This window comes from Sturnus vulgaris, chromosome 7 (genome assembly GCF_052056855.1).
Source record: "Sturnus vulgaris isolate bStuVul1 chromosome 7, bStuVul1.hap1, whole genome shotgun sequence".
Lineage (NCBI taxonomy): Eukaryota > Metazoa > Chordata > Aves > Passeriformes > Sturnidae > Sturnus > Sturnus vulgaris.
In genome coordinates, this window is record NC_142249.1 from 18,371,877 (window position 1) to 18,394,674 (window position 22,798).

At 36.1% G+C, this 22,798-nt stretch overlaps 1 protein-coding gene across 7 annotated transcripts in view; it reads left to right on the top strand.

Moving 5' to 3' along the window:
* Positions 1-22,798, top strand: part of SESTD1 (SEC14 and spectrin domain containing 1) — a 51,069-nt gene that overhangs the window by 24,365 nt on the left and 3,906 nt on the right. For all 7 annotated transcript variants that reach the window (XM_088167958.1, XM_088167954.1, XM_088167956.1 and 4 more), the window contains 11 exons: positions 3,533-3,646; positions 5,091-5,188; positions 5,540-5,595; positions 8,081-8,292; positions 11,888-12,010; positions 15,273-15,467; positions 16,057-16,171; positions 17,322-17,481; positions 20,106-20,187; positions 20,509-20,631; positions 21,516-21,707. In XM_088167958.1, the coding sequence (XP_088024084.1) occupies positions 3,533-3,646; positions 5,091-5,188; positions 5,540-5,595; positions 8,081-8,292; positions 11,888-12,010; positions 15,273-15,467; positions 16,057-16,171; positions 17,322-17,481; positions 20,106-20,187; positions 20,509-20,631; positions 21,516-21,707 (1,470 nt within the window). The remainder of the gene's footprint in view (positions 1-3,532; positions 3,647-5,090; positions 5,189-5,539; positions 5,596-8,080; positions 8,293-11,887; positions 12,011-15,272; positions 15,468-16,056; positions 16,172-17,321; positions 17,482-20,105; positions 20,188-20,508; positions 20,632-21,515; positions 21,708-22,798) is intronic.

Here is a 22,798-nt window from a genome sequence, read left to right on the forward strand (position 1 = left end):
CTAGGTTCTGTCAGCTGCTCTTGGGTTTCTGCTATGACAGGTTTCTGTGCACTGGCCAGATAAATATTCAACTTGTGTTTCTTGGTGTAATGTTAAAGAAAATGGTCTTTGTTTAGATTAGTGTTCCATATTAAATAATACCCTATGCTACTCAGTATTTAATCAAATTGTATTTCAAAAAATGGATTAAAATAGTAATTAGCCTGAAAAAATAGGATTATTCTCCTCAGGAAGAGGTAGCCTTTGCTTCACTGTGTTCCATGGCAGTGAAGATCATACTTAGATTACGATTGTTTAAATTTTTTGTTCTCAAGGGACGTGTGTATTGTTCTTTGGATAGTAACTACTCCTTTTCATATTCAGTAGTGTGGTTGCTCTGATATTACAAACTTCAGAAAAAAAGCTCCTTGTTACTGAAATTTTACAGCATCCAGTTCTCAAGTAACTCCTGGGTTTGACTCTTGTCTTGTTTGACTATGTGACACTTGTATTAAAGAACTTTTTCATTTCTTCCCTTTAGAGAGAAAGTAAGTTGAGATGGATGTATTTAACATTTTGGGAGCACTTTTATGTGCCCTCTTGAATATCTAGAATTCTTCTCTCATCTTGACTTCTGCCTCTATCCCCTTGTAGATGATCACTGATAACTGCAGAAAACAGCAAATGACATAGAGAGATCAGCTTACCACGAACAGTATTTAAAGCTTTCTTATTACCAAAGATACATGTTGCATGGATCAAAATCCTGTATTTTGACTCCTGAGAAATAGAATTTTGCACTTAAGGCACAAGACTTTGCAGTCCATGTTTTTAGCTTTGTCTTTCTTCTTTTGCTTGACAGCAAAGTCTGTTTTGATTTTATTAAAATACTGCACTTCTACTTTTCCCAAAGCGCTGTTCTGAATTATTTCTTTAAAGGCTTTCACAAGGATTTAGCAGGCCAATATTGTACAGAGCAAGTTTACTGACTAGAGTAGTGCAAGGATGAGAGCTGCTACCACTCTTCCAGAGTTGTTTAAAAAGATCTGAGTGCAGATGATGATTCCATGACTCTGGTCAGTAGCAAACAGGACATGTTTGAAACCTACTGTCACTGTCAGCTTATTAGCTGTCCCTGCTGTCAGAAGTGGGTGGATCAAATGGGAAGGGAAGCAAAGATTAAAGGGTTCAATAATTTATACTTTTTTTTTCTGTCTTACCATCTGTCCAGACCTATTTGTTTCTCCCTTGGGAAATTTAAGCTCTTCATTCTAACATCCAGCTATAATCTGCTGTCCAAGGGCTTTTACTTTGGATTATGAAAGCTGCTTTTTTTCCCCCCTTTTTCTGGAGTTAACATAGTTTGGGAAAAAAAAGGAAAAGAAAAAAATCATTTCAGTTGCAAGCAAACAGAGTTATTTCTGTTTTTACAGCTGTCAATGACCTTATCTTTACCTGTGGTAATACGTTGGAGGGTGAAATTCAAAGGCAAACGTGAAACACTAATTCATAAGGGACAGTTTTTCTAGGGTGGGGTATTTTGACATCTATTTTCACAAAAGGCCAAAGATAATTGCTCTGTTTGGATTTTGAAACATTTTGCAAACCTGACAGCAGAAGTCTGCTGGGCTTGAAGTAGAATTCATATCTGTAAAAGAGAAATGTCTTCTCACTGTGCACGTTGCATTTTTCAACATTTTTTTCTTCTTTGGCTCTTGGTCTGTGTACTTATATTTCTACTATTAATCTGTAGCAGTTGATTAAAACATTATTTCTGAAGCTTCAGAGAGGCAAACTGCACTTTTGACACCTAGAAAATATCAATGCTAATTTACTAATTTAAAGGATGTAGAGGATGTTAGGTTAGCACTGCCACTAGTTCAGGCTTAGAGCAAGAGCTAAATTCAGTTCAGGAGCCTTCATTTCTGCCACGACCTAGTCAAAAATTCAAATGTTTGTTTATGTTGTGAAAAGTTCAGACAGGATTTTAGCAGCTAGCCAGTGAACAGTCAATAAACAGTTTAAGAAATAAGTGTTTTTTAAATCAGAAACCTACAGAATGAATGGGTTTGGGAGTAATGCTTTAAGTTTCAACAGGCTTTACTAATGAGGTGGAACTTTTTAATTTTCAAAGTCAAGATGTAGAAAATATTTTGTTTTTAAAAAAATCTGAAATAAGTGGTGTCAATGCAGTCCATTTATTTTGTCGGGCTATTTGGATCTTCTCAAAACTTGTATTTCAGTAATGAGAACTAGCTGCCCTGTTTGCTTTAGTTTCCATACCAAAATGTCCATACCAAAATTAGTTTTCTTTTTTTTTTTTTAATGAATTCATAGAGATGAATGTTAAAAGTTACCTAAACTATAAACTAGTGCCAAAAGAAGGAAGAACAAAGGCTTTTTTTTCCTTGTTTCTTGGACGTAGAATCCTCTGGGGTTTGGGTTGGTTACTGGCATTACTTAAAGAAACTCCTAGCCAATTCCATTTACAGCAGCCATGTACCATTAAGAGTACAGGACAATAGTGTATATTTGGATGTTGCTGAAAGGTTTTCCTCTGCAATAATAGACTGTTTGTTCAGAGCTACACTGAATTCTTTAGTTTCAGTATCTGCAGGGAAATGGAGCTGGAATAGAAGCCTCTCTCTAGTTAGCTCTTTCCACATATTCTTGTGCCCTGCAAGAGTATGTGAATGATTTGATGGGTTATGGAAATTTCCTTTCCTTTTTTTCTTTTGTTTCTGGCTATATATTGCCAATATGCCTGCTTCCATAGAGAGGTTGTTCTTGGGGGTTTTTTCCACAGGAATTGTTCCAGGCTTAGCATATCATTCATCGAAGCAGGCTGTGCTGCCAGCTTCTGGTTTAGGCTTATATGAATACGGCTTGTTCAGGAGCCTCTAAAATGCAGAAATAAAAGCAAGAATTTCGTTTTCCACATAGCAGTGGACCTGTGTTTTCCTGTGTGGCCTGAGGTAGCTGATGAACTAGATTTGTCTTCTGAGTGAATGACTCAGGCTTTTAAGCATACTAAGATTTGAATTTTTGACTGGTCATGGAAAGAGTATGACTGATCCAACTTTTGCTGAGCATATTTGTACAGTAAATGCAGGCACTTAACTTTTATGGCACAAACTAACCTCTGGGACTGAAAGTATTGCCAGAGAGTGGTAAAAACACTAAGTGCTCTGTAGTATGATAGCCTGCTGCTATATTCACTGGAAATAGGTAGTGTGGTATATGACTTAATCACAAAGCATCAGTTCCCAGCAAGAGAACAGATATCCAGGCAACACATTTCTTTTTCCCACTGTAAATAGAGAAGGTGGGAAGGATGATGGTCTTACAGCATTTTGCATGAGGTATACACCCCATGTCAGAATTACCTGTCTGGTTTAGACCCACATTAATTGCAAACAGCCATATTTCATTTAAACATTTAGCAGTAAGATCTGAATCACAGAAAGATCTGCTCAGTATCTCTAGGCACACTTCTCAGGTACATCAGGAAGCCATGAGCATTACCTACAAATGACCTATTTTATTGTTGCAGGTTATTTTAGTATCTGCTAACAAGCTGACTCGATACATAGAACCATGCCAACTAACAGAAGATTTTGGAGGAACTCTCACCTATGATCACATGGATTGGTTGAATAAGAGGCTGGTTAGTTATCTGCGTGTTTGGGGGTTCAGGGGTTTTTTGATGTCTCCTTCTTAAACCCTGAAATTTTTATTTGTGTAGGAAATGGTCACGTGTATAGTCGTGCAGTTCATTTACATGAATAGTCTTGTGATAAATAATGCTGCCTTTACTCAAGGGATGATAAAGCTAATGTATCAATTTGTAGAATAACCAGTTCCTTAATGAAGCTCTTTTAGTAACAGTAACTCTAGAAGAGACGGAGTTTGTGGTATAGTTGCTATAAGGGGAAATTGGCTGCTCTAGGAGAAGACTGAAACAAGGAGAAAATACTTGGGACTTTGCAGATCCTCCTGGGTTATCAGTTAGATCTTGGTTTCTGTGGTTTTAAGCTGTCCTACACAAAAACCTCTGTCAGCACAGTTTCCCCAGTAGTCCAAGAAGCAGTAAATGTCTAGGAGCAACTTTAACCCTTTAATTATTTATCAGCACAAATTGTTTAAGCAGCTGTTGGTGTGCATAGCTCTCCAGAACATTCTTAATCTTTTCTTAATTGATACTTGCTTTTCAGTTATTTAAATTGAATTTTCAAAACAATATTTAATCTTTATTAACTCAGCATGCTCCCTTCCTGTGTAATCTGTTCTTAAAATATGTGTTTCCAGGGGGGATCTCCAAGTGCAACTGCACCTGCTTTCCCCTGAAATTTTAAGTAGTCCTGGATAAGTTAAGGAAAGTTTATTGGCAAGCTATTGATCAATAATTTAATAGCAGCAAAAAGACCTGAAAGTTACTGCATGTCACGTAAGGCAGCCAGTTATGCTCGGTTCTGTTAAAAAGCAAAACCAACCCTCAGAAGTCAAGTACAGAGGAATTGTCTGAACAGTACACAGTGACTGTACACTTGACTGTACACGTGTTACCTGAGATCAGATGCCCCTGAGTACAATAAAACTTATGAGGCTATTTTGGTTTATTCTATATAAACTTTTTATATAATATAATACATTTTTCTTTTATTTCAATTATTCATTACAATATGGCCTATTTTAATAGTGATTAGAAGCTGGAATCTTTACAAAATTATTTTAATCATTCCAAGTAAGCTGTCCAGTAGTTCTGTAGCATGCTTGGATTCTCTAGCATTATTAAAGTCTAAAATGAAGATGTAGACTAAATATGTCCATAAGATCTTACAGATTTTGCAGGTATCTCAAATTTTTTCAGTGTTCATTATATTCAGTGTAATATTTACTGTCTCCCTAAGGAATCTGAGTGCTCTTAAGTGTTCTCTGAACAAAACTTTGTTTTCTGTTATTTCCTCCCTACCATCTGAATGCTTGGAAATAATTACACTGTGTAGAGACTGAAGTATACTAATGGAACCACTGGATAAATTTGTACTGATGCCTTCAATACAACTACCTAAAATTTTTGTTTCTTAAATCAAAACCTTCGTCTTATTTAGGTATTTGAAAAGTTCACAAAAGAATCAACATCTTTACTGGATGAGCTTGCTCTGATTAACAATGGAAGTGATAAAGGAACTCAACAAGAGAGAGAGAGGTATGTGATTCACTTTTTGAAATCAGTGCTTTTGGATATAAGGTTTCATTTGAATTCCAGAAAATACTGAAAAAATGACGCACCTTAAATACCTTGAAATGTGTAAAGAAATTCTAAACCTTTATAATGTAGATTACAAAATAGGTGAGTCTGTCTGTAGATGGATGCTCAGTCAACTGATTACATGCACCTCCGCTTTTGTTTTGATTCAATGAGTTGAAAAAGTGAGGGCTTTACTAAGTGAGAAGAAAACTTGGTCTTTTAAGACCATTAGGTAGTTCTAGCCTTAGCTGAAGCTTTTAGTGCTACTGTAATACAAATTTTAATAATGTGTTTGTTGTTTTTTCAAAGATCAATAGATTTGAACTTCCTTCCATCAGTTGATCCTGAGACGGTATTGCAGACAGGTATAGTAAGTCAAAAAATCAGAATGTTGGTTAGTAAAGTGACATCATTCATTTTAGTCCCCAAGTGAAAGCACAAAGGGCACAGTTGTTATCTTAGCCATCTTCACAATGTAGCAAACTTATCAACTGTAATCTTTGGGTTAAAAAAGTGGTGCTAAGAAATGGCAGAATTCCAAACATGTCTTTTTAAATACATATTTTTATAATCCCACTAACATCTTTACAATATTACCTTAGCTATTATGTTGAAGTTTGGGAATGCTTTGTTTCTAGCCGATATCAATATATTCGGCTTATAGAATAAATTCATCTCAGTAGCCACCATTTTCCTGCACAATTCTGACAATTTGCATCAGTCTAGTTCTGAGCTGATCATCTGTCAAAAAAGTGAAGCATACTTCACTTCTTGGACTCTCTATTCAGCATTAAATGATTTGGGATTCTTTAACATGTTTGATTTAGGATGAAATTCCTATTGACAATAAAGTACAATAGTCTTTCTATTTGGACTGGAATTTTTTTTTTTTTTTTTGATTAGTACCTTTGTGGAATAAGAAGTAATGCATAGTGTTAGGTGGTGATCAGAGTCTGAATATTTAGAATTTTTACCCTATAGCCTCCTATAAACCAATGTGTGGATCACATGTAACACTTGTCACAGTGGCTTTATGTGCCCTCTATGTAAAGATTTAGCTTATCTAGGTTTGGGATAGTACTGGTTTGAGTTAAAATGTGAAACAATCATTTCTTGCTCTGGTCTTTGAAGTTTTTAAAACATGAAGTGTCTGTAGAGAGTGTCACCAGATTTTTAGCCTAATTGTGTAATAGGAAGATTTTTGGACGAAACAACACTTCCAATTTTGTGTAAGCAGATGGTTCCTTAGCCCATTAGTGTATATGCATTCTCTGTTTTCTTAATTCTGTTAATGAATTTTTTTGGTGCTATGAAGTTTCATAACTTCCATGGGACTGGATGATCCTTATGGCTCCTTTCCAACTCAGCATATTCTGTGATTAAATCATGGGAGTTTTAAGAGGCAACCTTTCTCTGTTAGAGTCACAGTATTGAAAGGCTGAGAAAACGAAAAATTTTACTCTCCCCAGTTAAATTTTTATCTCCTAAGGATAGATGTGAACAGAGGGTTTAGATAAAAGGCTTCTGTCTTCCATAACTACAGTACTGTTCTTTTCACAAGCTCCAAATCCATATATATAGTTCATAGAATTTGATAAGAACTTAGTTCAAAAGATGTTTTTACCTGTAAAAATGCTGATCCTTTGCTGCTGAAACAATACAATAAAATTTCAAAATTACCCCAGTAGAACAAACTTGTAAAAAAGTCTGTTTGCTCTGCAACTATCTGTGCCTATCTGTGGAGTGTTATAAAAGATGAAATCCAAGATGTTTTTCATGTAGTACAGCAAAATATATTTGAATTCTTAAAACATTTTCATTTCACAGTAATATATGCTGAGTAATTTAAAGTTATTTGCTGCAATCTTCAAAGCCCTTGGCATTTTGAATGTCTCAATAATAGCAGTTGAACTTAGACTTTTGTTTCTGCATTTTCCTTGAGGTATTACTATTACTCAAGTAGTAGTTTTTTTCTTTTAGTGAACTGTCATGTTACCATTTTAAGACCTGCAGAACTAATGATCTCCAACAGGCTCATTTTCACTTTCACACCAACATCTCTTTAGTGACCAAACACTGTTTTATTTTGTGTTTCACTGAGCTTTTGAGGAACAAATCAATGATCTGGGTTTACTTGTAGTGTGGTGTCTACGTACTGAGAAGTTTAACACAACAGTAACATTCTTCAAACAGTTGAAGCAAAAGATTAAATAGCCAAACATGCTATTTTTGTGTGTATGGAAGTCACTGCAATTTGAGAGTCTGTACCCTGATATGATGCCTAAGAGCATAAAGAAAAGGGCAAGACAGGTGAAAATAGAACACTGAAAAAATAGTTGTTATTCAGCTTCACACTTTCTATGAAAGAGTTGTACTTGATATAAAAATCCTGAAAGACAACACAGAAATTATATAGTCAGATTTTTAGTGCCTCCGTTTAGAGCATTCATTCAATATAAGAACATTAATTGTTTGAGAGAAATACTTTGGATGCTGCTTACCATTTTGAAGTAAATCAATACTTCAGAGTTGTTTCAGACTCAGGATTGTGCTTTACAATTTTCTTTACATTTATCGATGCTATTGTCAATTTGAATGTTAGAATGTTCAGATATTCTAGATCTGAAATATACCACATTTCTTTTCTTCTGTTTTATGACTGATCCAGCCCCACAGACTGTGACCAAAGCTCTGCATGAAGTTTTATCATTAAATGTGCCCAATGTATGACAGATCATTAGCTGTAAAAATGTACTGTTGATGGTTTAAAAGCAGGCAATCTTACTACTAATTTTTGTAGTTTTGTTCTTTGAATCGAGATGAACCACATCATTCTACGTATTCTCTAAGGTCACGAGTTGCTCTCGGAGCTGCAGCAGCGGCGGTTCAATGGATCTGATGGAGGGGTGTCCTGGTCTCCGATGGATGACGAGCTGCTGGCTCAGCCACAGGTCATGAAGCTGCTGGACTCGCTCAGAGAGCAGTACACCCGCTACCAGGAGGTTTGTAGACAGCGAAGCAAGCGCACACAGCTAGAGGAGATTCAGCAGAAGGTAATGCAGGTAAGCTTGGAGCTCGTCCTGAATGTGGTGAGGTGGAGTTTTGAGCTCAAGTCCCAGACTGTGACTTCTGCGAAAATCAGAGGGGAGGCCTTAATGCCTCCCGTCAGTGTGCTAGGTTCACTCAGTGCTTTACCTTGTGGCTGCCACAGTGACTTTCCAAAGGCTATTTTGTTATGTGGAGGTTGTTATAAATGTGCTCTCTTGCCTTGGGGCTGCCCCTGTGCTGCACAGTGTGGCAGTGCATGGCTGCATTGTTGGAGGAGCAAATCCTTACCCTGCTGGCAGGAGAGAAACTGAGCGTCAGCTTTGCTTGAGAATTGAAAACCTTCCCCTGTCTATGTCATTTAAAGTTCCTGTTGCTGAAGACAAGCCATTATTTATTCCTTTATTTGTCTAATGCTTGGCGATTTAACCTAAACTGAAGTGCTTAAACTGTCTGCATTTCAGGAACACCCTGACAATAATAGAAACTTCCTAATCAATTGCATGTTAAAGATCGTGATGAACTGGTTTGGTCCTTTGGAAACAGCCATGTAATTAGCACTTTCAACATTTTCTCAGCAGAGTGTCAGTAGAGAAAATCAAGGAGATGGAATTAATTTATTCTTCATGTGTTTATCACTTGAAATTAGATATGTATATTTTTAAGATTCTGTATAGTTTGAATATGCAGAAAATGGAATAGATAATTGCTTTTAACCTTTCAACATTGCCATTGCTAATGCACGAGGAGTGCAAGTCGAGTATTTGCACTTTACAGCATTGTAGATATGGGTAAAAATAAAAACTAATCAATTTTGTCATGTCTAGCAGTGAAAATAGAAATCTATTGAGTAGATAATTTTAATTTCTACAGTAATTCGATTACTGTAAAAAATCTAAAAAGCAGATGTCATTTGTTGATATATTGAGTATTAAAAATATGAGAGATTAATATAATCCTATATAGAGCATATCAGCACAGCTTTGGGTATAATCAAGTGAGGTTCTTATCCTGTGTTTAAGTTTTAGTAGTTGAACAAGATGTGATTTTTATCGTACTTTGGCAAGCTGACATTGATAATGCATTTAAATAGAATTATTTACCATTATTCAGCTTCATTTTTCAATATTTGTAGCAGAAATAGTTGCTTGTTTGCTCTGTGTATGCTACAGATGTTACCTGGCAAGTGAACTGAGTTTCAGTACAGAGGAAGAATGCATTTTGCTGTTTTGCCAAGCTAATCCGTTTTTTTAAAGTGCATTTAGAAGCTTTCTAAATGGCATACAAATATTTGAGAAAAACTTACTAAATCTAGGAAACTATTTAGTTTCCTTTGGATTTATGGCAAAAAATTAGGCTAATAGAAAGAGTTAAAGGCTAACTGTAAGAAGCTAATGATGTACAGAAGGAAGCCAATGGAGGCAAAGTTGCCATGGAATTAATTTTGACAAAATAAATACTAGTTGCCATATAAGAGCACTTGCAGTACTTTAATTAGAATGGATGTGTTTCCTTTGTGTTGCTGTTATTTTTTCCTTTTATGTTTTGATCTTCTGCTAGCTTTCTTTAGAGTTACATTCCTATTTCTTTATTTGTGCACTATCTTATATTGCTAACCACTCCTGGCTTGCTTTTGTGTTCCTGTCTCAGTTTCACTACTTGCTGCTTCTCCTTATTGAGATGTGCTTAGTTCTTACTCCTCTCTCAAAGCCTTCTTATCCAAAACCAAGTCTCTCCCTTATGCCTTCAATATCCTACCCTCTCTTTTGAATTACCCTTTTGCTTCTGTTCCATGGTTTTGCTTCCCTCTCCTTTGTCTTTCGTTCTGTAATGTATAGGATTCTATGATTGTCAGATATTTTGTAATAAGCAGTTTTTCTAAATGCTGCTTATTATTGTAACTGTAGGTTAGGATAAACTCAGGCTTTGTCCCTCCTTAGGCAGAGGTGTTAATTACTATTTTTCTGATCTTAATTCAGAAAAATTGTGAGGTCTTGCAGTAGTCTTGTCATTAATGATTTAAAAGTTTATTTTATGAAAATTACATCACATTTCTCTGTGTGTCCCCTAGTAACTCTTCCTTCCTCAGTTTAAGCATCTGTCACAAGAACAAGCCATGTGCTCTGGCCTAAACAGTTGCAGTAGTTGCTGGAAACTTGTCATGGGGAGGTGATTTTGGGTCTTGGCCAGAGAGGGCAATTGCTAAGCAGTAGCCTTGTCCACTGTTGCAGACTTGCATGAGAACTGTCATTTCCATGTGTAAGTTTTTCAGGCCACTCTGACCTTAGAGGGGGACATCAGGGACCCTTCCCTTCTAGGCCAGTTCTATATTTAACCCATAACAGCTGTGCAGAGGTGCTGAGCACAACAGGAAGTTTCTCTTTAAACAAAAAAGAACCTGTAGCTGTAGAGTCTTAATTTGTCCTAGTAATGATAAAAGCAAGGAAGACTCAGAATACTTTTGGAGGAATGAATATATTCTCTGAAACAGTGCTTTGGCATGGAGCAGAAAGGGCAGTGGGAAGGCAGATAGATAATGACTCAAAGCTGGAGTGAATTGAGTAGCCTTCTCTAACAATGATTGCTCTTGATTACTGCTGCAGTGCAGTCTAGCAGCACTAGGAAAATGGTCCAATTAGTCCTTGTTTCATTTGTCTTCGTGGTTATGGGGTTACATTGTGTATTGTATTATGTTTCCTGAAAACCTGTGTGAAGCTGTTTTGTGATCAATGTTTAAACAAAAGTCACATTAAAGACAGGAAGCTGGCTTCCTATGCCTTTTTATTAAGGTTCAGAATCTGAAGGTATTCCTTCATTTCCTTACTTCAGGACTCCAGTAGTAAGTGACTTCTGCACTTGGTTTCATAGCAGCTATCTCTTGTTTCCCAGATATTTAAAAATTTATTAGGAAATTTTTCCATAGGTATCATCTGATAATTCAAATGTGTGTAAGGAAAGCAAGATTTGAAACATTCTGCTTTGCTTTGTGTAATATTTGCAGCAAAAAATAGTTTCAAAGTAATAATAAATCAAATGCTATAGTCCAGAGTTGTGTTGCTGTGACCCTGCAAAGACAAATTCCATGAGATGTGGCTAAAAAAACCTCAGGTTTTTGTTATTTGAATAGAGCAAGTTGGTATGCAAGTTTAATTTTGCAACAAATATGTATGTATCGTGTACTTGAGTGTTAGTTTATTCAGCAATAAAAGGAGAAAGTTCTCAGATGTGAGGTTGAACACAACTGTGCATTGTAATCACTTGGGCAAAAAAAAATCTGGTTTGAACACAAGAGGTCCATTATCATTGTGTTTTGAGCTCTTTTATTGACAAGAGATATGAAATGACAATTGTCTAGATGAAAAATCTTGTCGTAGCTGCCACCTGTTTTCATGGAGCTGACAGGCTAAGGGCAATGAAAAGTAGTTTCTATTTGAAACTTTGAAGGATGTGAATGGATTCAACAACAAGATTTTTACAGAGCTGAAAAACTCTGTTTTTTTTCATAAACATATGCTTATTTGTATTTCTGCTTATGCTACAAAATTCTGTTTACACCAGTTTTTGTGTAATTGATTTGCTCCTTTGTTTTTATCATCTTTATCGTACTGACAGGTAGTCAATTGGCTTGAAGGACCTGGATCAGAACAACTAAGAACCCAGTGGGGAATAGGAGATTCCATTAGAGCTTCACAAGCTTTGCAACAGAAACATGAAGAGATTGAGAGTCAGCACAGTGTGAGATTTCCCATACCCTTTTCAAGTATCAAAATAATTCTAAATGCATGTGGTTATGAGCAATGTATTTTGGTTATGAGTATCTAGGAATTTTGCATAGTGTTATGATATATAATATAATAACGTAGATGTTATGAGTTACAGAGGAAATTACCTGAGCAGTTATAGAACTAATATGCTCAATATATTTGTATATTATTTTTTCCATTGTAGAAAAATACAGATTTCTATCTGTGATTTTTCTTGGGTTTAGTATGGTACAGCAGTTCACGTAGAGTAGAAGGAATAAATTTATTTTTTTCCTCTCTGCCAAAATGTCTGAGAAGTCCTGCACTTCTCAGGTGAATAACTTAATATTTTTGTCTCTATTAGACTACAACTACCAGTCACTGAAACTGGCTTAAAACTTTCATTGATCGAGACTTTAGATATACTTTACTTTCATAATGAAATCATGAGGATGCTATTTTGTAACTACATTAACTTGATGCCTTTGCTTCTAATTTTGAATACTTCCTAAGCTTCAGCGGAATTTTGTCTTTCCATCAAATGATTAACTATAATTAGGTTATGAATATTCAGTGCTCCCAAAGTGAGTTTTGCTCACAGTGCTGTTCACCTTTTCTGACTTTCCTTGATGTAGACATTGACAATTCTGTCTACTTTTCCTAAGTTCTGTTTGCAGTCATGGCAACAAAAATAGTCACTGTGTTATAGGTTTTTGGATGTAATTTAAGGGGCGGCAAAAAAACCCCTAAACCTTTAATCTGAGAAACACAGCACCCTAGACAACATTAGCTCTACTTACTCCACCTTCAGTGAGTGTGGTTTCCTTGCTGGATGCAGCAGTGCAGGTGTCTGTGTTTGGTTAAGTAAATCCCATCTCCTCTGTCTTGCCATTTCTTCAAGCAGTGTGGAAACCTGTACCTCCTGAAGTGTAAAACATCATGCAGTTGAAATCCTAATTGGAAAGGTGAAAAAGAAAAAAAAAAAAACAACAGAAACACCTTAGACTACCTATTTCATTGACAAAAATAAATTTGAGTGTCTTTTTGTTGTATTGCTATTTCAAACTGAAAAGAGTAAACAAGACTGAACATATTTGTTTTCACTTGGTTACCTATGACAGAGAACTGTGATTGAGCTGGGGCTAAATGCAGTCCTTGAAATCATTGAAATGCCACTGAAGTTTGCAGGCTGCCTAGAGTGTGCTGAAGCACTGGCAGCATGGAATGTAGCTTGGTTCTCAGGTACTGGCAGGAGTTTGCAGAAATAGCAGTCAGAAAAAGAATTAATTTTATATCAAAAGAAGTAATTGGAAGACCACTGTCCTACCTTAAATTTTGATGCCTTTAGAGATTAAAACCATTTCTTGTCAACAGTGCTAGAAAAACGTGCTTTGCCTTTTCCTTTGATTTTTAGTGTATGCTTCCTCTTCCATTGTTTTTCTGTTTTTTTTCCTCTCCTAATAATTGAATTGACAGCTTGTATGCTTGCTTTCTTTCATCACTTTCTGTTTAATGTTGATTATAGTATTTTAAAGAGACTTACAAAAATGTTTGATTTGTTTTGAAGATTTTTTTTTTTTTGCTTCAATTTACTCTGAAGTGAAAAAAAATAATTTCCATAGGGTGTATTTTTGGTTTTTTTGTCGGGAAAGGGTGGTTGGATTTTTGGGGGGGGGGTTAATTTTCTGCTAGTTTTATTCTTGAGCAATACACTGGAACTGTTGTTTTTTGAGCAGGTCTTTGCTCTATGGGTTTGAGTTGTCACATACAACTGTGCCTAAGTTCTCTCATGAAAAAGATGAGAAACACAATTTTATACCTGATTTTCTGGTACCTAAATTTTATGACAGCTTGATCAAAATAAATTACTGCAACTCTTACCTACTTTAATCCTAAAAATAAAACCTGAAAAAAAAAACCCCAAAACCAAAATCCTTAAACATATTAATCTAAATTTTTTTGACTTCTCATGTTGCAGTTTATATGTCACATTTAGCTGGGTTTGTATGTTCAGTGTCAAAGAAGTGTGTTCTGTGAACTGATTGTGCTGAATCTGTGTATCTACAGTACACGTGTCACAATGGAAGAAGTTTTCACATGATGTCATCATAGTTGCCCCTTTTGGGACAGATGAGAGATTTATTCTGCTCTTAAATTTTTGAATGATTGCTAATTTAACTTTTTCATTACTTTCTCTTTGTTCCCTTCCTTGCTCTTTTCATATTCTTTTTTTCTGTGAGCAGATGGTAGAGGCAGCTTTGGGAAAAAAGAAAAAAAATTCAGAATATGGATATTTATATTCCGTTTTGCATGATTTGTAAATAAATGATGCAAAAGATGAAGACATGATTTACAAAACTCTAAACATCCCAATAGGAGTGAGACAAGAATATAAATTAAATCAAGTGTTGCAGGCCAAGAGATGGTGCTATTCCATAGAAATGCATAGGACTCTTCAAGGTCAAAATTAGAGCTGTTGAGCAAACACGTTTTGCTTTACAGGCATCTCAGTCACGCAAGATGTGAATGTGATCTGGATGTGTCAAGCTGTTTTTAAATCTCCCCAAATTGTTAAATATTTGAATTATTTTCCTCTGCAAATACACCAATAGGACCACATAACTAAATGTTATGTATTCATTAATCAAACCATGTGAAAAACAAATTTGCACATTTTATATTGAATAGTATAAAGCTTTCCTTAAATAAGAAACAAGGATCATTTTGAAGTTTCTGTGCATGGACTCTCTTTTGTTCAGAAGATAGAGATTACTTCCACTTTGTCAACAGCAGTATTTTTTCTAAATATTTTAAAGAAGTTATTGCTAGTTTCAGTCATGTCACTGAAGGTAACATCTGGATAGTCCTGTGAACAGCCTTTTGTAATAGCTGATCACTTGGCAAAAGTGATCTTTTCTTTCCCTAAACCAGTAGACGTTTAAGCACCAGAAATTTTAAAATGGTGGAATTCCACTTTCGGTGGAAGTTTGTGCTGAGACTAATGCATTGAACTCTTTTCATCTTTCTGCACTACCATTTTTTATACTACAATGCATGTATCAACATCTGCTAAGCTCTTTATTGAGATGTGATTTGAAATTAGGAATATTTTTCCTTCTTTGTGAGACAGTGTAATCTGTAATTACCTCCTTTTTCAATCTGATTATTTATTAGCTCGCAGTTGGATGTATACCATTTAAGAGAAATAAAATTGTATTTGGCATTTTTAATTCTTCATCTTCTTGTGTTTCTAGGAGTGGTTTGCTGTTTATGTTGAGCTTAATCAGCAGATAGCAGCTCTTCTAAATGCAGGGGATGAGGAGGACCTTGTGGAATTGAAAGCATTGCAGCAACAGCTGAGTGATGTGTGTTACAGGCAGGCCAGTCAGCTGGAATTCAGGCAGAACCTATTACAAGCAGCACTTGAATTCCACAGTGTTGCCCAGGATGTAAGTGTTTCTTTTTAGTTTTTTTGAGGCACTGTCAATAAATTAGTGCATTAGTATTGTAAACGTTGAATACATGGGAAAAATATTCAGAGGGATGAGGGGAAATATAATGTCACTGTGAAAATACTGTAAGTCATCATTTACTGTAATTGAAACACTGAGAAAATTGGCTCCCCCTTTTTTTAGGAGGGATGTACTTTGTAATATGTCTTACATTTCAGTAGTATTTGAAATGAAAAGGTTACTAGTTGAAGAGTTATTTTTATTTAGAGGCATATGCTTTACTTGAAACGGAATTTGTTGTACTTTTCATATTTTCTTTTTGTAAAATGGCATGTTCCTTTCCTGTATTTTTCTTACAAAACAAGTAGAATCTTGGCTTCTTACTCTCCCACCATCTGGGGATTTGTGCTCTTGGATTTCTACAAGGCAGATGGGTCATTTGTCTTTCATCTTGATTTTCATTTCCTGTCGCAGCAAAGAGAAATTTGAAAATGACAAATTTCAAAGCATTTAGAGGATTGTAGACCCAACCATCTGAAGCTCAAACTTCTTTTTAAATATCAGCATTTATGTTCTTACATTTTAGTTGTCTCAGCAGTTGGATGGTTTACTAGGAATGTTGTGTGTGGATGTAGCACCAGCAGATGGAGCATCAATTCAACAAACATTGAAACTACTGGAAGAGAAATTGAAAAGTGTTGGTAAGCAAGATATTTCTGCATTTCAGACACACACATTTTAATGAGTGCATTACAGGGGGAAGGTACAGTAATCTCTTTTAAAAAGTCACCAGAAAAGCAGGGGATAAAGATCTTATGACTTTTGATTCCTCACTCTGTAATGTTCCACTGAGCTACTTTGGGTAGGCTTATGCCATCTACTGTGTAGTGGTTTTGTCTGGGGAAATGATCTGGAACTGTTTTCTTCTTGTATTTGTTATATGCCATTATCATGTGTTTCATCTGTAAACCAACTTCTTTTCCCATTAATCTTCTTTAGTGACTTGGAATTATAGTGCTTAGATGATCTTTTTGTCTCTAGAATTGATGCCTTGATGATTAAGGTTTTATCCACTCAGTTTTAGGATGCTTATACTGGGTGTTTTGCAGTAGCTTTGAATGTATGTGTTAATAAATGGCACATTAAAGGTTGTTACACTGTAAAACATATGGAATAGATTGTTTCAGTTGGCAGGGGTCTACAGTGATCAGCTTGTCCATTAAGTTGTGGGAGAAAGAGCTGCAAAGAAAAATAATTTATGGTAGAAGTAGGTGTGATTGGAATATAACAGTTTGATGCATAAAGAAGATATTCCTTCAGGGAAACAGATAATAGAGCTGCCAAATAAGAGATGTAACAGCAGATCCCAAGGCTTGGCAAATCTCAGTGTAGAAAATTCTATCAGCCTTATCAGATGTATTATGAAGTAGTAACTTCTGCCAGCACTGGAAGAACACTTGGGCTACAACTGCTTAGCAGTGATAAATATTTTAGGAATTATTTAACTGTGTGGATGAAAGGCATTAATTAGCTATGTATATGCTGAAAAGTTGACAGGCTGTCAAACAAGAAAACCAAAAAGGAACAGAAAAAAAGCCCAGAAAGGAACAGAAGTTCCTTTTCTTGTTATCTGCTAGGTCATAAAATAGCAAAGCCTCAGTTCTTTGTTAATATAGACAAATACTCACTCAAACTTGAGTTGGCAGTGAAGGGCATAGTAATGTCCTTTTTCCAGGTTCCAGTCTTCATCCATGTATGATTCTGTTGCATTTTATCTCCCTCAGTTGAGGAAAAACCCCACCAAAATTCTGAGTGATCACTGACCTTTTTTTTTTTCCTTTCTCTTATTAGACTTAGGCTTGCAAGGCTTGCGTGAGAAAGGTCAAAGTCTTCTTGATCAGATATCTAACCAGGCATCATGGGCCTATGGGAAAGATGTGACCATTGAAAACAAAGAAAATGTGGACCACATCCAAGGAGTGATGGAAGATATGCAGCTAAGGAAACAAAGGTAAGAACAGCAATTCTAGTCATTAAGATTTTTGTATGTTAACAAGTCACTTTTTATACAATTTAGTTTGTTTTAAAGAACTCATTTTGTTTTATGTTAAGGGATGTATTACAACTGTAATTTATATTATTGTGTATTTGAATGGGACAGAAACTTCCCTGACTAATCTATTGTAGTGTATTCCTCAAAACAAGCACCTTTTATATTTTGGTACTGGATGAAGTTCTTGAATGCTTTCCTGTTCTTGTAAATGCTCAAAAATGATACATTCCTTTTATATGGAGTTTATGAAAATATGCAAGAGGCATCTTTTATATGTTAGCAGTTTGAGATGAAAGTATACTATGTCTACAGTATGGTGATGGGTGTAAAATCTTTATCACAAGCTCTATCCTTGGAGTTTGAAATTATCATTCCTGAAGATAGGAAGACAAATGAGATGGTGTTGGAGGGGACAGGGTATGAAATGGAGGCACAGATTTTCAGTTTTCAAAAGAACAGACGATGGTATACTGGACTGTACAGTCATCTCAGCACATGGGGTTTGTGAGTTTTGGAAAATTATACAGTGGGGGATGAAGCTGCAGTTGGGAAAAATGTTGGAGAGAGTTGAATTGATAAGAAGGATGGATTTTGCCATTGTCCTCTTCCTCCAAAATTTGGTTATTTGTAATTAAAGATGTAGTAGTACTGGATTTTCTGTAGTACTGCCTTTTTTTCTTTTCCAATCAACAGTGTGAAAGAATTAGATGCTATTGCCAGTGTTACTGCTGGAACCCCTGTGACAATGGAGTACTGTCTATAGAAGGGGCCTGATGCTCAAGGGCAAAAAGATGCCTCTAGGCAACAGCAAGGTCTAGTGAGCATCAAATTGCCCATTTTACAAACTAATTCCACTATTCATAAATTGTTTTTTTAGGGAGCTTATAGTAAGGAACTGTGTGTTTTGGTAGTGCATAGAGAAAATACTGTTTTAAGTCTGCCCTCTGAATCCTATTCATTTAAGCCAATACTTGTGTTTAGAGGGCGAGCTGCAAAAAAGCCACAAGAGGATGTGTCACTGTGCAATAAAATGGCAGTTGGAATTCCCTACTGAGAAAAGAGATGTCCATGGGAGAAGGAAACACTTTGTATATACAGTAATGGAATCTGAATCAGCTCTGAACTCGAGGATAAATATTGGAAAACTTGCAAAAATTGCTTTAATGTTCAAACACACAGGGAAAAGCAAGTAGAATGCTAAGAATTATTTGGAAAGGAATAGGAAACTAAAAGAAGAATGTAATTGTGTCACTGTATAGATTGGTAGTCAATTTCTGTTTGTGATACACTATTCTGCTTCCTGTTCTCAGAAGGGTTATAGAATTGTGGGAACTCAGAGGACTATAACATCAATAATATTTTTAGAAAAAAGGGATGAAGCAGCTTTCCATGATGGTGAATGATTAAACAAGGTTTTTTAGCCATGATGAGAGACAAAAAAGTAAAAGAACTAAGTATCTCTCAGTAGCATGTAACAGTATTTTTTGCAACATTTAATTTTATTTCTTTCCCAAGTTCTGTTGAACATTTCCTGTTATTTACATACGTGTAATGTAATGTTTATTTTTAGGGGCATTTTGCTGCTTTATTTATGATTTTGGAACCTATAAAGTATTTTCCTGCATTACTAGAGCAGCTGATGTCCTTTCAGTGTAAGCATTGCAGGACATGTAACAAAACGCAGCATGCTAACAAACTGTTCTTTGGAAGAGCTTATGTTTGTAACCAGTTTGGAAAAGATCATGCACACAGTCTTTTGCATTTGCTTATAAAGCCAACTGTTGTTTACATTAGTAATTCCATTTGCACTGAACAGGAGCATGAGTCTTGCTGTCTGCTTAGCAGGCTCTGAAAATGAAGTGGGAAGCATTCTGCTAGATGTATTAGCTTAGGTCTCATTGTGGAAAGACAAGGACTTTCTACACTTTTATTGGAATTTTGGAGAAGGAACTGCAAACTGTGCTCAACTCAGAGCAAGATAATTAGGGTCAGTTTTTATATCAATTAGATTTTGAAATACTTCCTGACAAGTCAAGTGAAGGACATCATCATGTAAGTGGTCAGACATTACCATCTTTAGTCAGCTAAAAAGAAACAAGGAAAAATGTATTATCTTTTAAATAGCCTCATTGTATTCATCAAGAAAACATTACCCCAAACAACCAGAACAATTCAGGATTATGCCAGGTTGAAACTGACTTTCATTGAATTTTAGTAGGACAGTCTGTCTTAGCTACATAAGCCTCTGTGTTGCAGAGTTTTCCAGTGCAGCAAGGTAAGGAACTTGGGATGCTGCTGCAAGACCTGGTAGCTGTCTCTGGTGGTACTGCCTCCATCTTAACCATACCAGGAATCTTGAGGATCATGTTTTTGGTAACTTTGAGTGCTCAGTTTTATTTATTACAAGTTTCTTACTGTTCTCTGCGACATTAGGTATTTTGGCCAAGCTAAGCAGCTTTGATCACCTTTTCATGAATGCTTCTATCTTAATGTTACTCAGTTGAAAACATTGTTGTCAATGTCAGAGTGTTTTGTGCCTGCTGTACATGTGTTGATGAGTTTTTCTGTGCTGCTCTTTTAAGGTGTGAGGATATGGTGGATGTGCGGCGGCTGAAGATGCTTCAGATGGTGCAGTTATTTAAATGTGAAGAGGATGCTGCTCAGGTATGGAAATATTTCTAGAATTTCATCATTCTGGTTTTTGTAGTCCACTGGGTTGATTCATGGGGGCTGGTAGTTTTACAGTACTTTTCTGCAACTTTCAAATGGAGTTTTATGTAGGGAATATGTACAGTGAAAAGAAAGGATATAGCAATTTCTGAAAATAGTATATTTGGGAATTGCATGCATGATCTACCAGCTTGTGACAGCTCATTTAACATTTTTTCTATGTCAAAAGTGTATGCTAGTACTGAAGTAATATCACCCTTCTGGTATAATTTGTTTTTAATGTATTAGTTATTATTCTTTTGGCTTGTTTTTCAGGCAGTAGAATGGTTAAGTGAACTGTTGGATGCTCTGCTGAAGACGCACATCCGACTGGGAGATGATGCTCAAGAAACAAAAGTTTTACTGGAGAAACATCGAAAATTTGTTGATGTTGCACAGGTGAAATGTGTTATTTTTTTAAGCAATATGGGCTTTGTGCAGTTTCACATCCTCTGTTCAACAGAATCAATATCTGTATGGACAGTCATTGAACAGCTGTCACTGGTCTTACTGGTTTGCCTCAATGCCTGAGTGAAGAAATTGATTGCTGAAGTTAGTGAGGGGCCTAATGAGATGTTGCAGTTCCATCGGGGGTACCAATGCTGCAGGTCACTACCTTAGTTAACCTTCACATGGGCAATGCAAACAAACAAAGTTCATTGTCTTTTGTGAAAGACACATCTCAAACAGTCTTTAAAATTACTTTTGACATGCTAGGCCAAAGCACCTGGTCAGATGTTTTGTCAGTCTTTATTGCTTTTAGGAATGTCTAATTTGGACTTATTAGTTAACAAATGTGATCTTTTCCAATTTCACCTGTTGCACTGGAACTGATTTCCTCTTTTGATGAATAAGAGTTGATGATGATAGGAGTCATTTGCTGTCACAGTGATGTGCCTCAGGCCACCTGGATGCTTGCTGACCAAAGACATGGTGCCAGTGAAGTCAGGGAGACAGCAGTGGATATCAAGTATCTCTTGGAAGATCCAAACTGCTATTCAGAATTTTTGTGAAGCTCTCCTCCTTTGCCAGTGTGAACACTAGGCAGCAGTGGATATTGGATTTTTTTTTTTTTTTAGCGTGAAAGCACTGTTTGGTCATTACAATTTTATTCTTACTTCATCAGCATTTTCTAGTAGACCAGATTAGTTCAATGTACTTTGTGAACCTAAACTGTGAAGCTTCCATAAACTTGCCTGCTGTTGCTTTAAGATGCTGTTTTGCTCCCAGGTAAAGTGCAGAGTTTTTAATGCACTTACTCTCCCATCCCCTCCAATTTTTAGAGTACTTATGATTATGGGAGACAGTTACTGCAAGCAACAGTGGTGCTATGCCAGTCCTTGCGATGCACTTCAAGGTCCTCAGGGGACACACTTCCCAGGCTGAACAGAGTGTGGAAACAGTTTACAGTGACTTCTGAAGAAAGAGTACATCGCTTGGAAACAGCTGTTGCATTTCATTCAACTGCTGAAAAGGTGAGCCTTGTGTTTTTATTAAGAAGAAAAATTTCTTGCCTAAGTTCAGGCAAACAAAATATAAGAAGTATGAACTTGCCAGTGTGTACATTTACCCTTTTTAAATATTAAAAAAAAAGGCAGAAAGAAGAATTTAAGTATCTTTTTCCAACCATTAATTTCAGTACTTAATGTAATAATTTTTCATATGCCTGTATTGGTATAGTGCCTGCTTAACAAAAAAGAGAACAGCACTCTTCAAATAGGAACTCTGATACTGATGATAAAGCATTTCTTTGTGTCTTTTAGATTGTAGTTTTTAAAAGCCAGGAGCACTTCTTTGTGCAAGGTGTGATACAAAGCTATTAGGTCATTTAAGTTCTTTGGAGAGTTAAAGGCGTATTGCCCTTTAAGCTGTATGGATTTTGGATGGGATAACCTTCTCACAAACTGTAAATTAGGGCAGCTCTTGTAGTTTCCACACATGCTGTCTTGTTCCATCTCGTATTTTGCACCTGAGGGGGGTTGCATGCGCTTTCTTCTTGAGCACACCTCTACCTCAGTGAGGTTTTCAGACTCCTGTAACCAAATGTCTCACTGCTGTACCCAGTCAGGTGATGCAAGCAGCATCCTCCACTGGGAGGATGAGCAGTCAACAATGTGATGAAGAATGGTTGCTATTCAGCTTGTTGAAGAGGGAAAATGTTGAAAGTTTTCAAATGCTTGAATTTGAGACAATGGTTTTTTTTGTAGGTCATGAGGGGTAGGGCCTTTTCCTTTTTGTCAACAGCTGCTTTTTTTTGTAAGCGGTATGTTTTAAAAAATCAGTTTAGAGTATGTATCTCAAATAGTGACAATAAAATTTCATGTAACTGCAAAAACCCCTAAATCTTGCACATGGTAAAAAAAAAAAATCATTCTGTCATTGAAAGAGAGCATGGATTCAGAGTTGATTCATATGCTCCTTGGTTTTATTAGTTTCTTATTTGCATTAGTGGAAGATACTTCGAATTTGCAGGCATTGGGAGTAGATGGAGATTCACAAAAACAGAAATATATAATCCATGCTTCTAGAGACTTACCTGATACCAAATTTAATTTCAGTGGTTCGT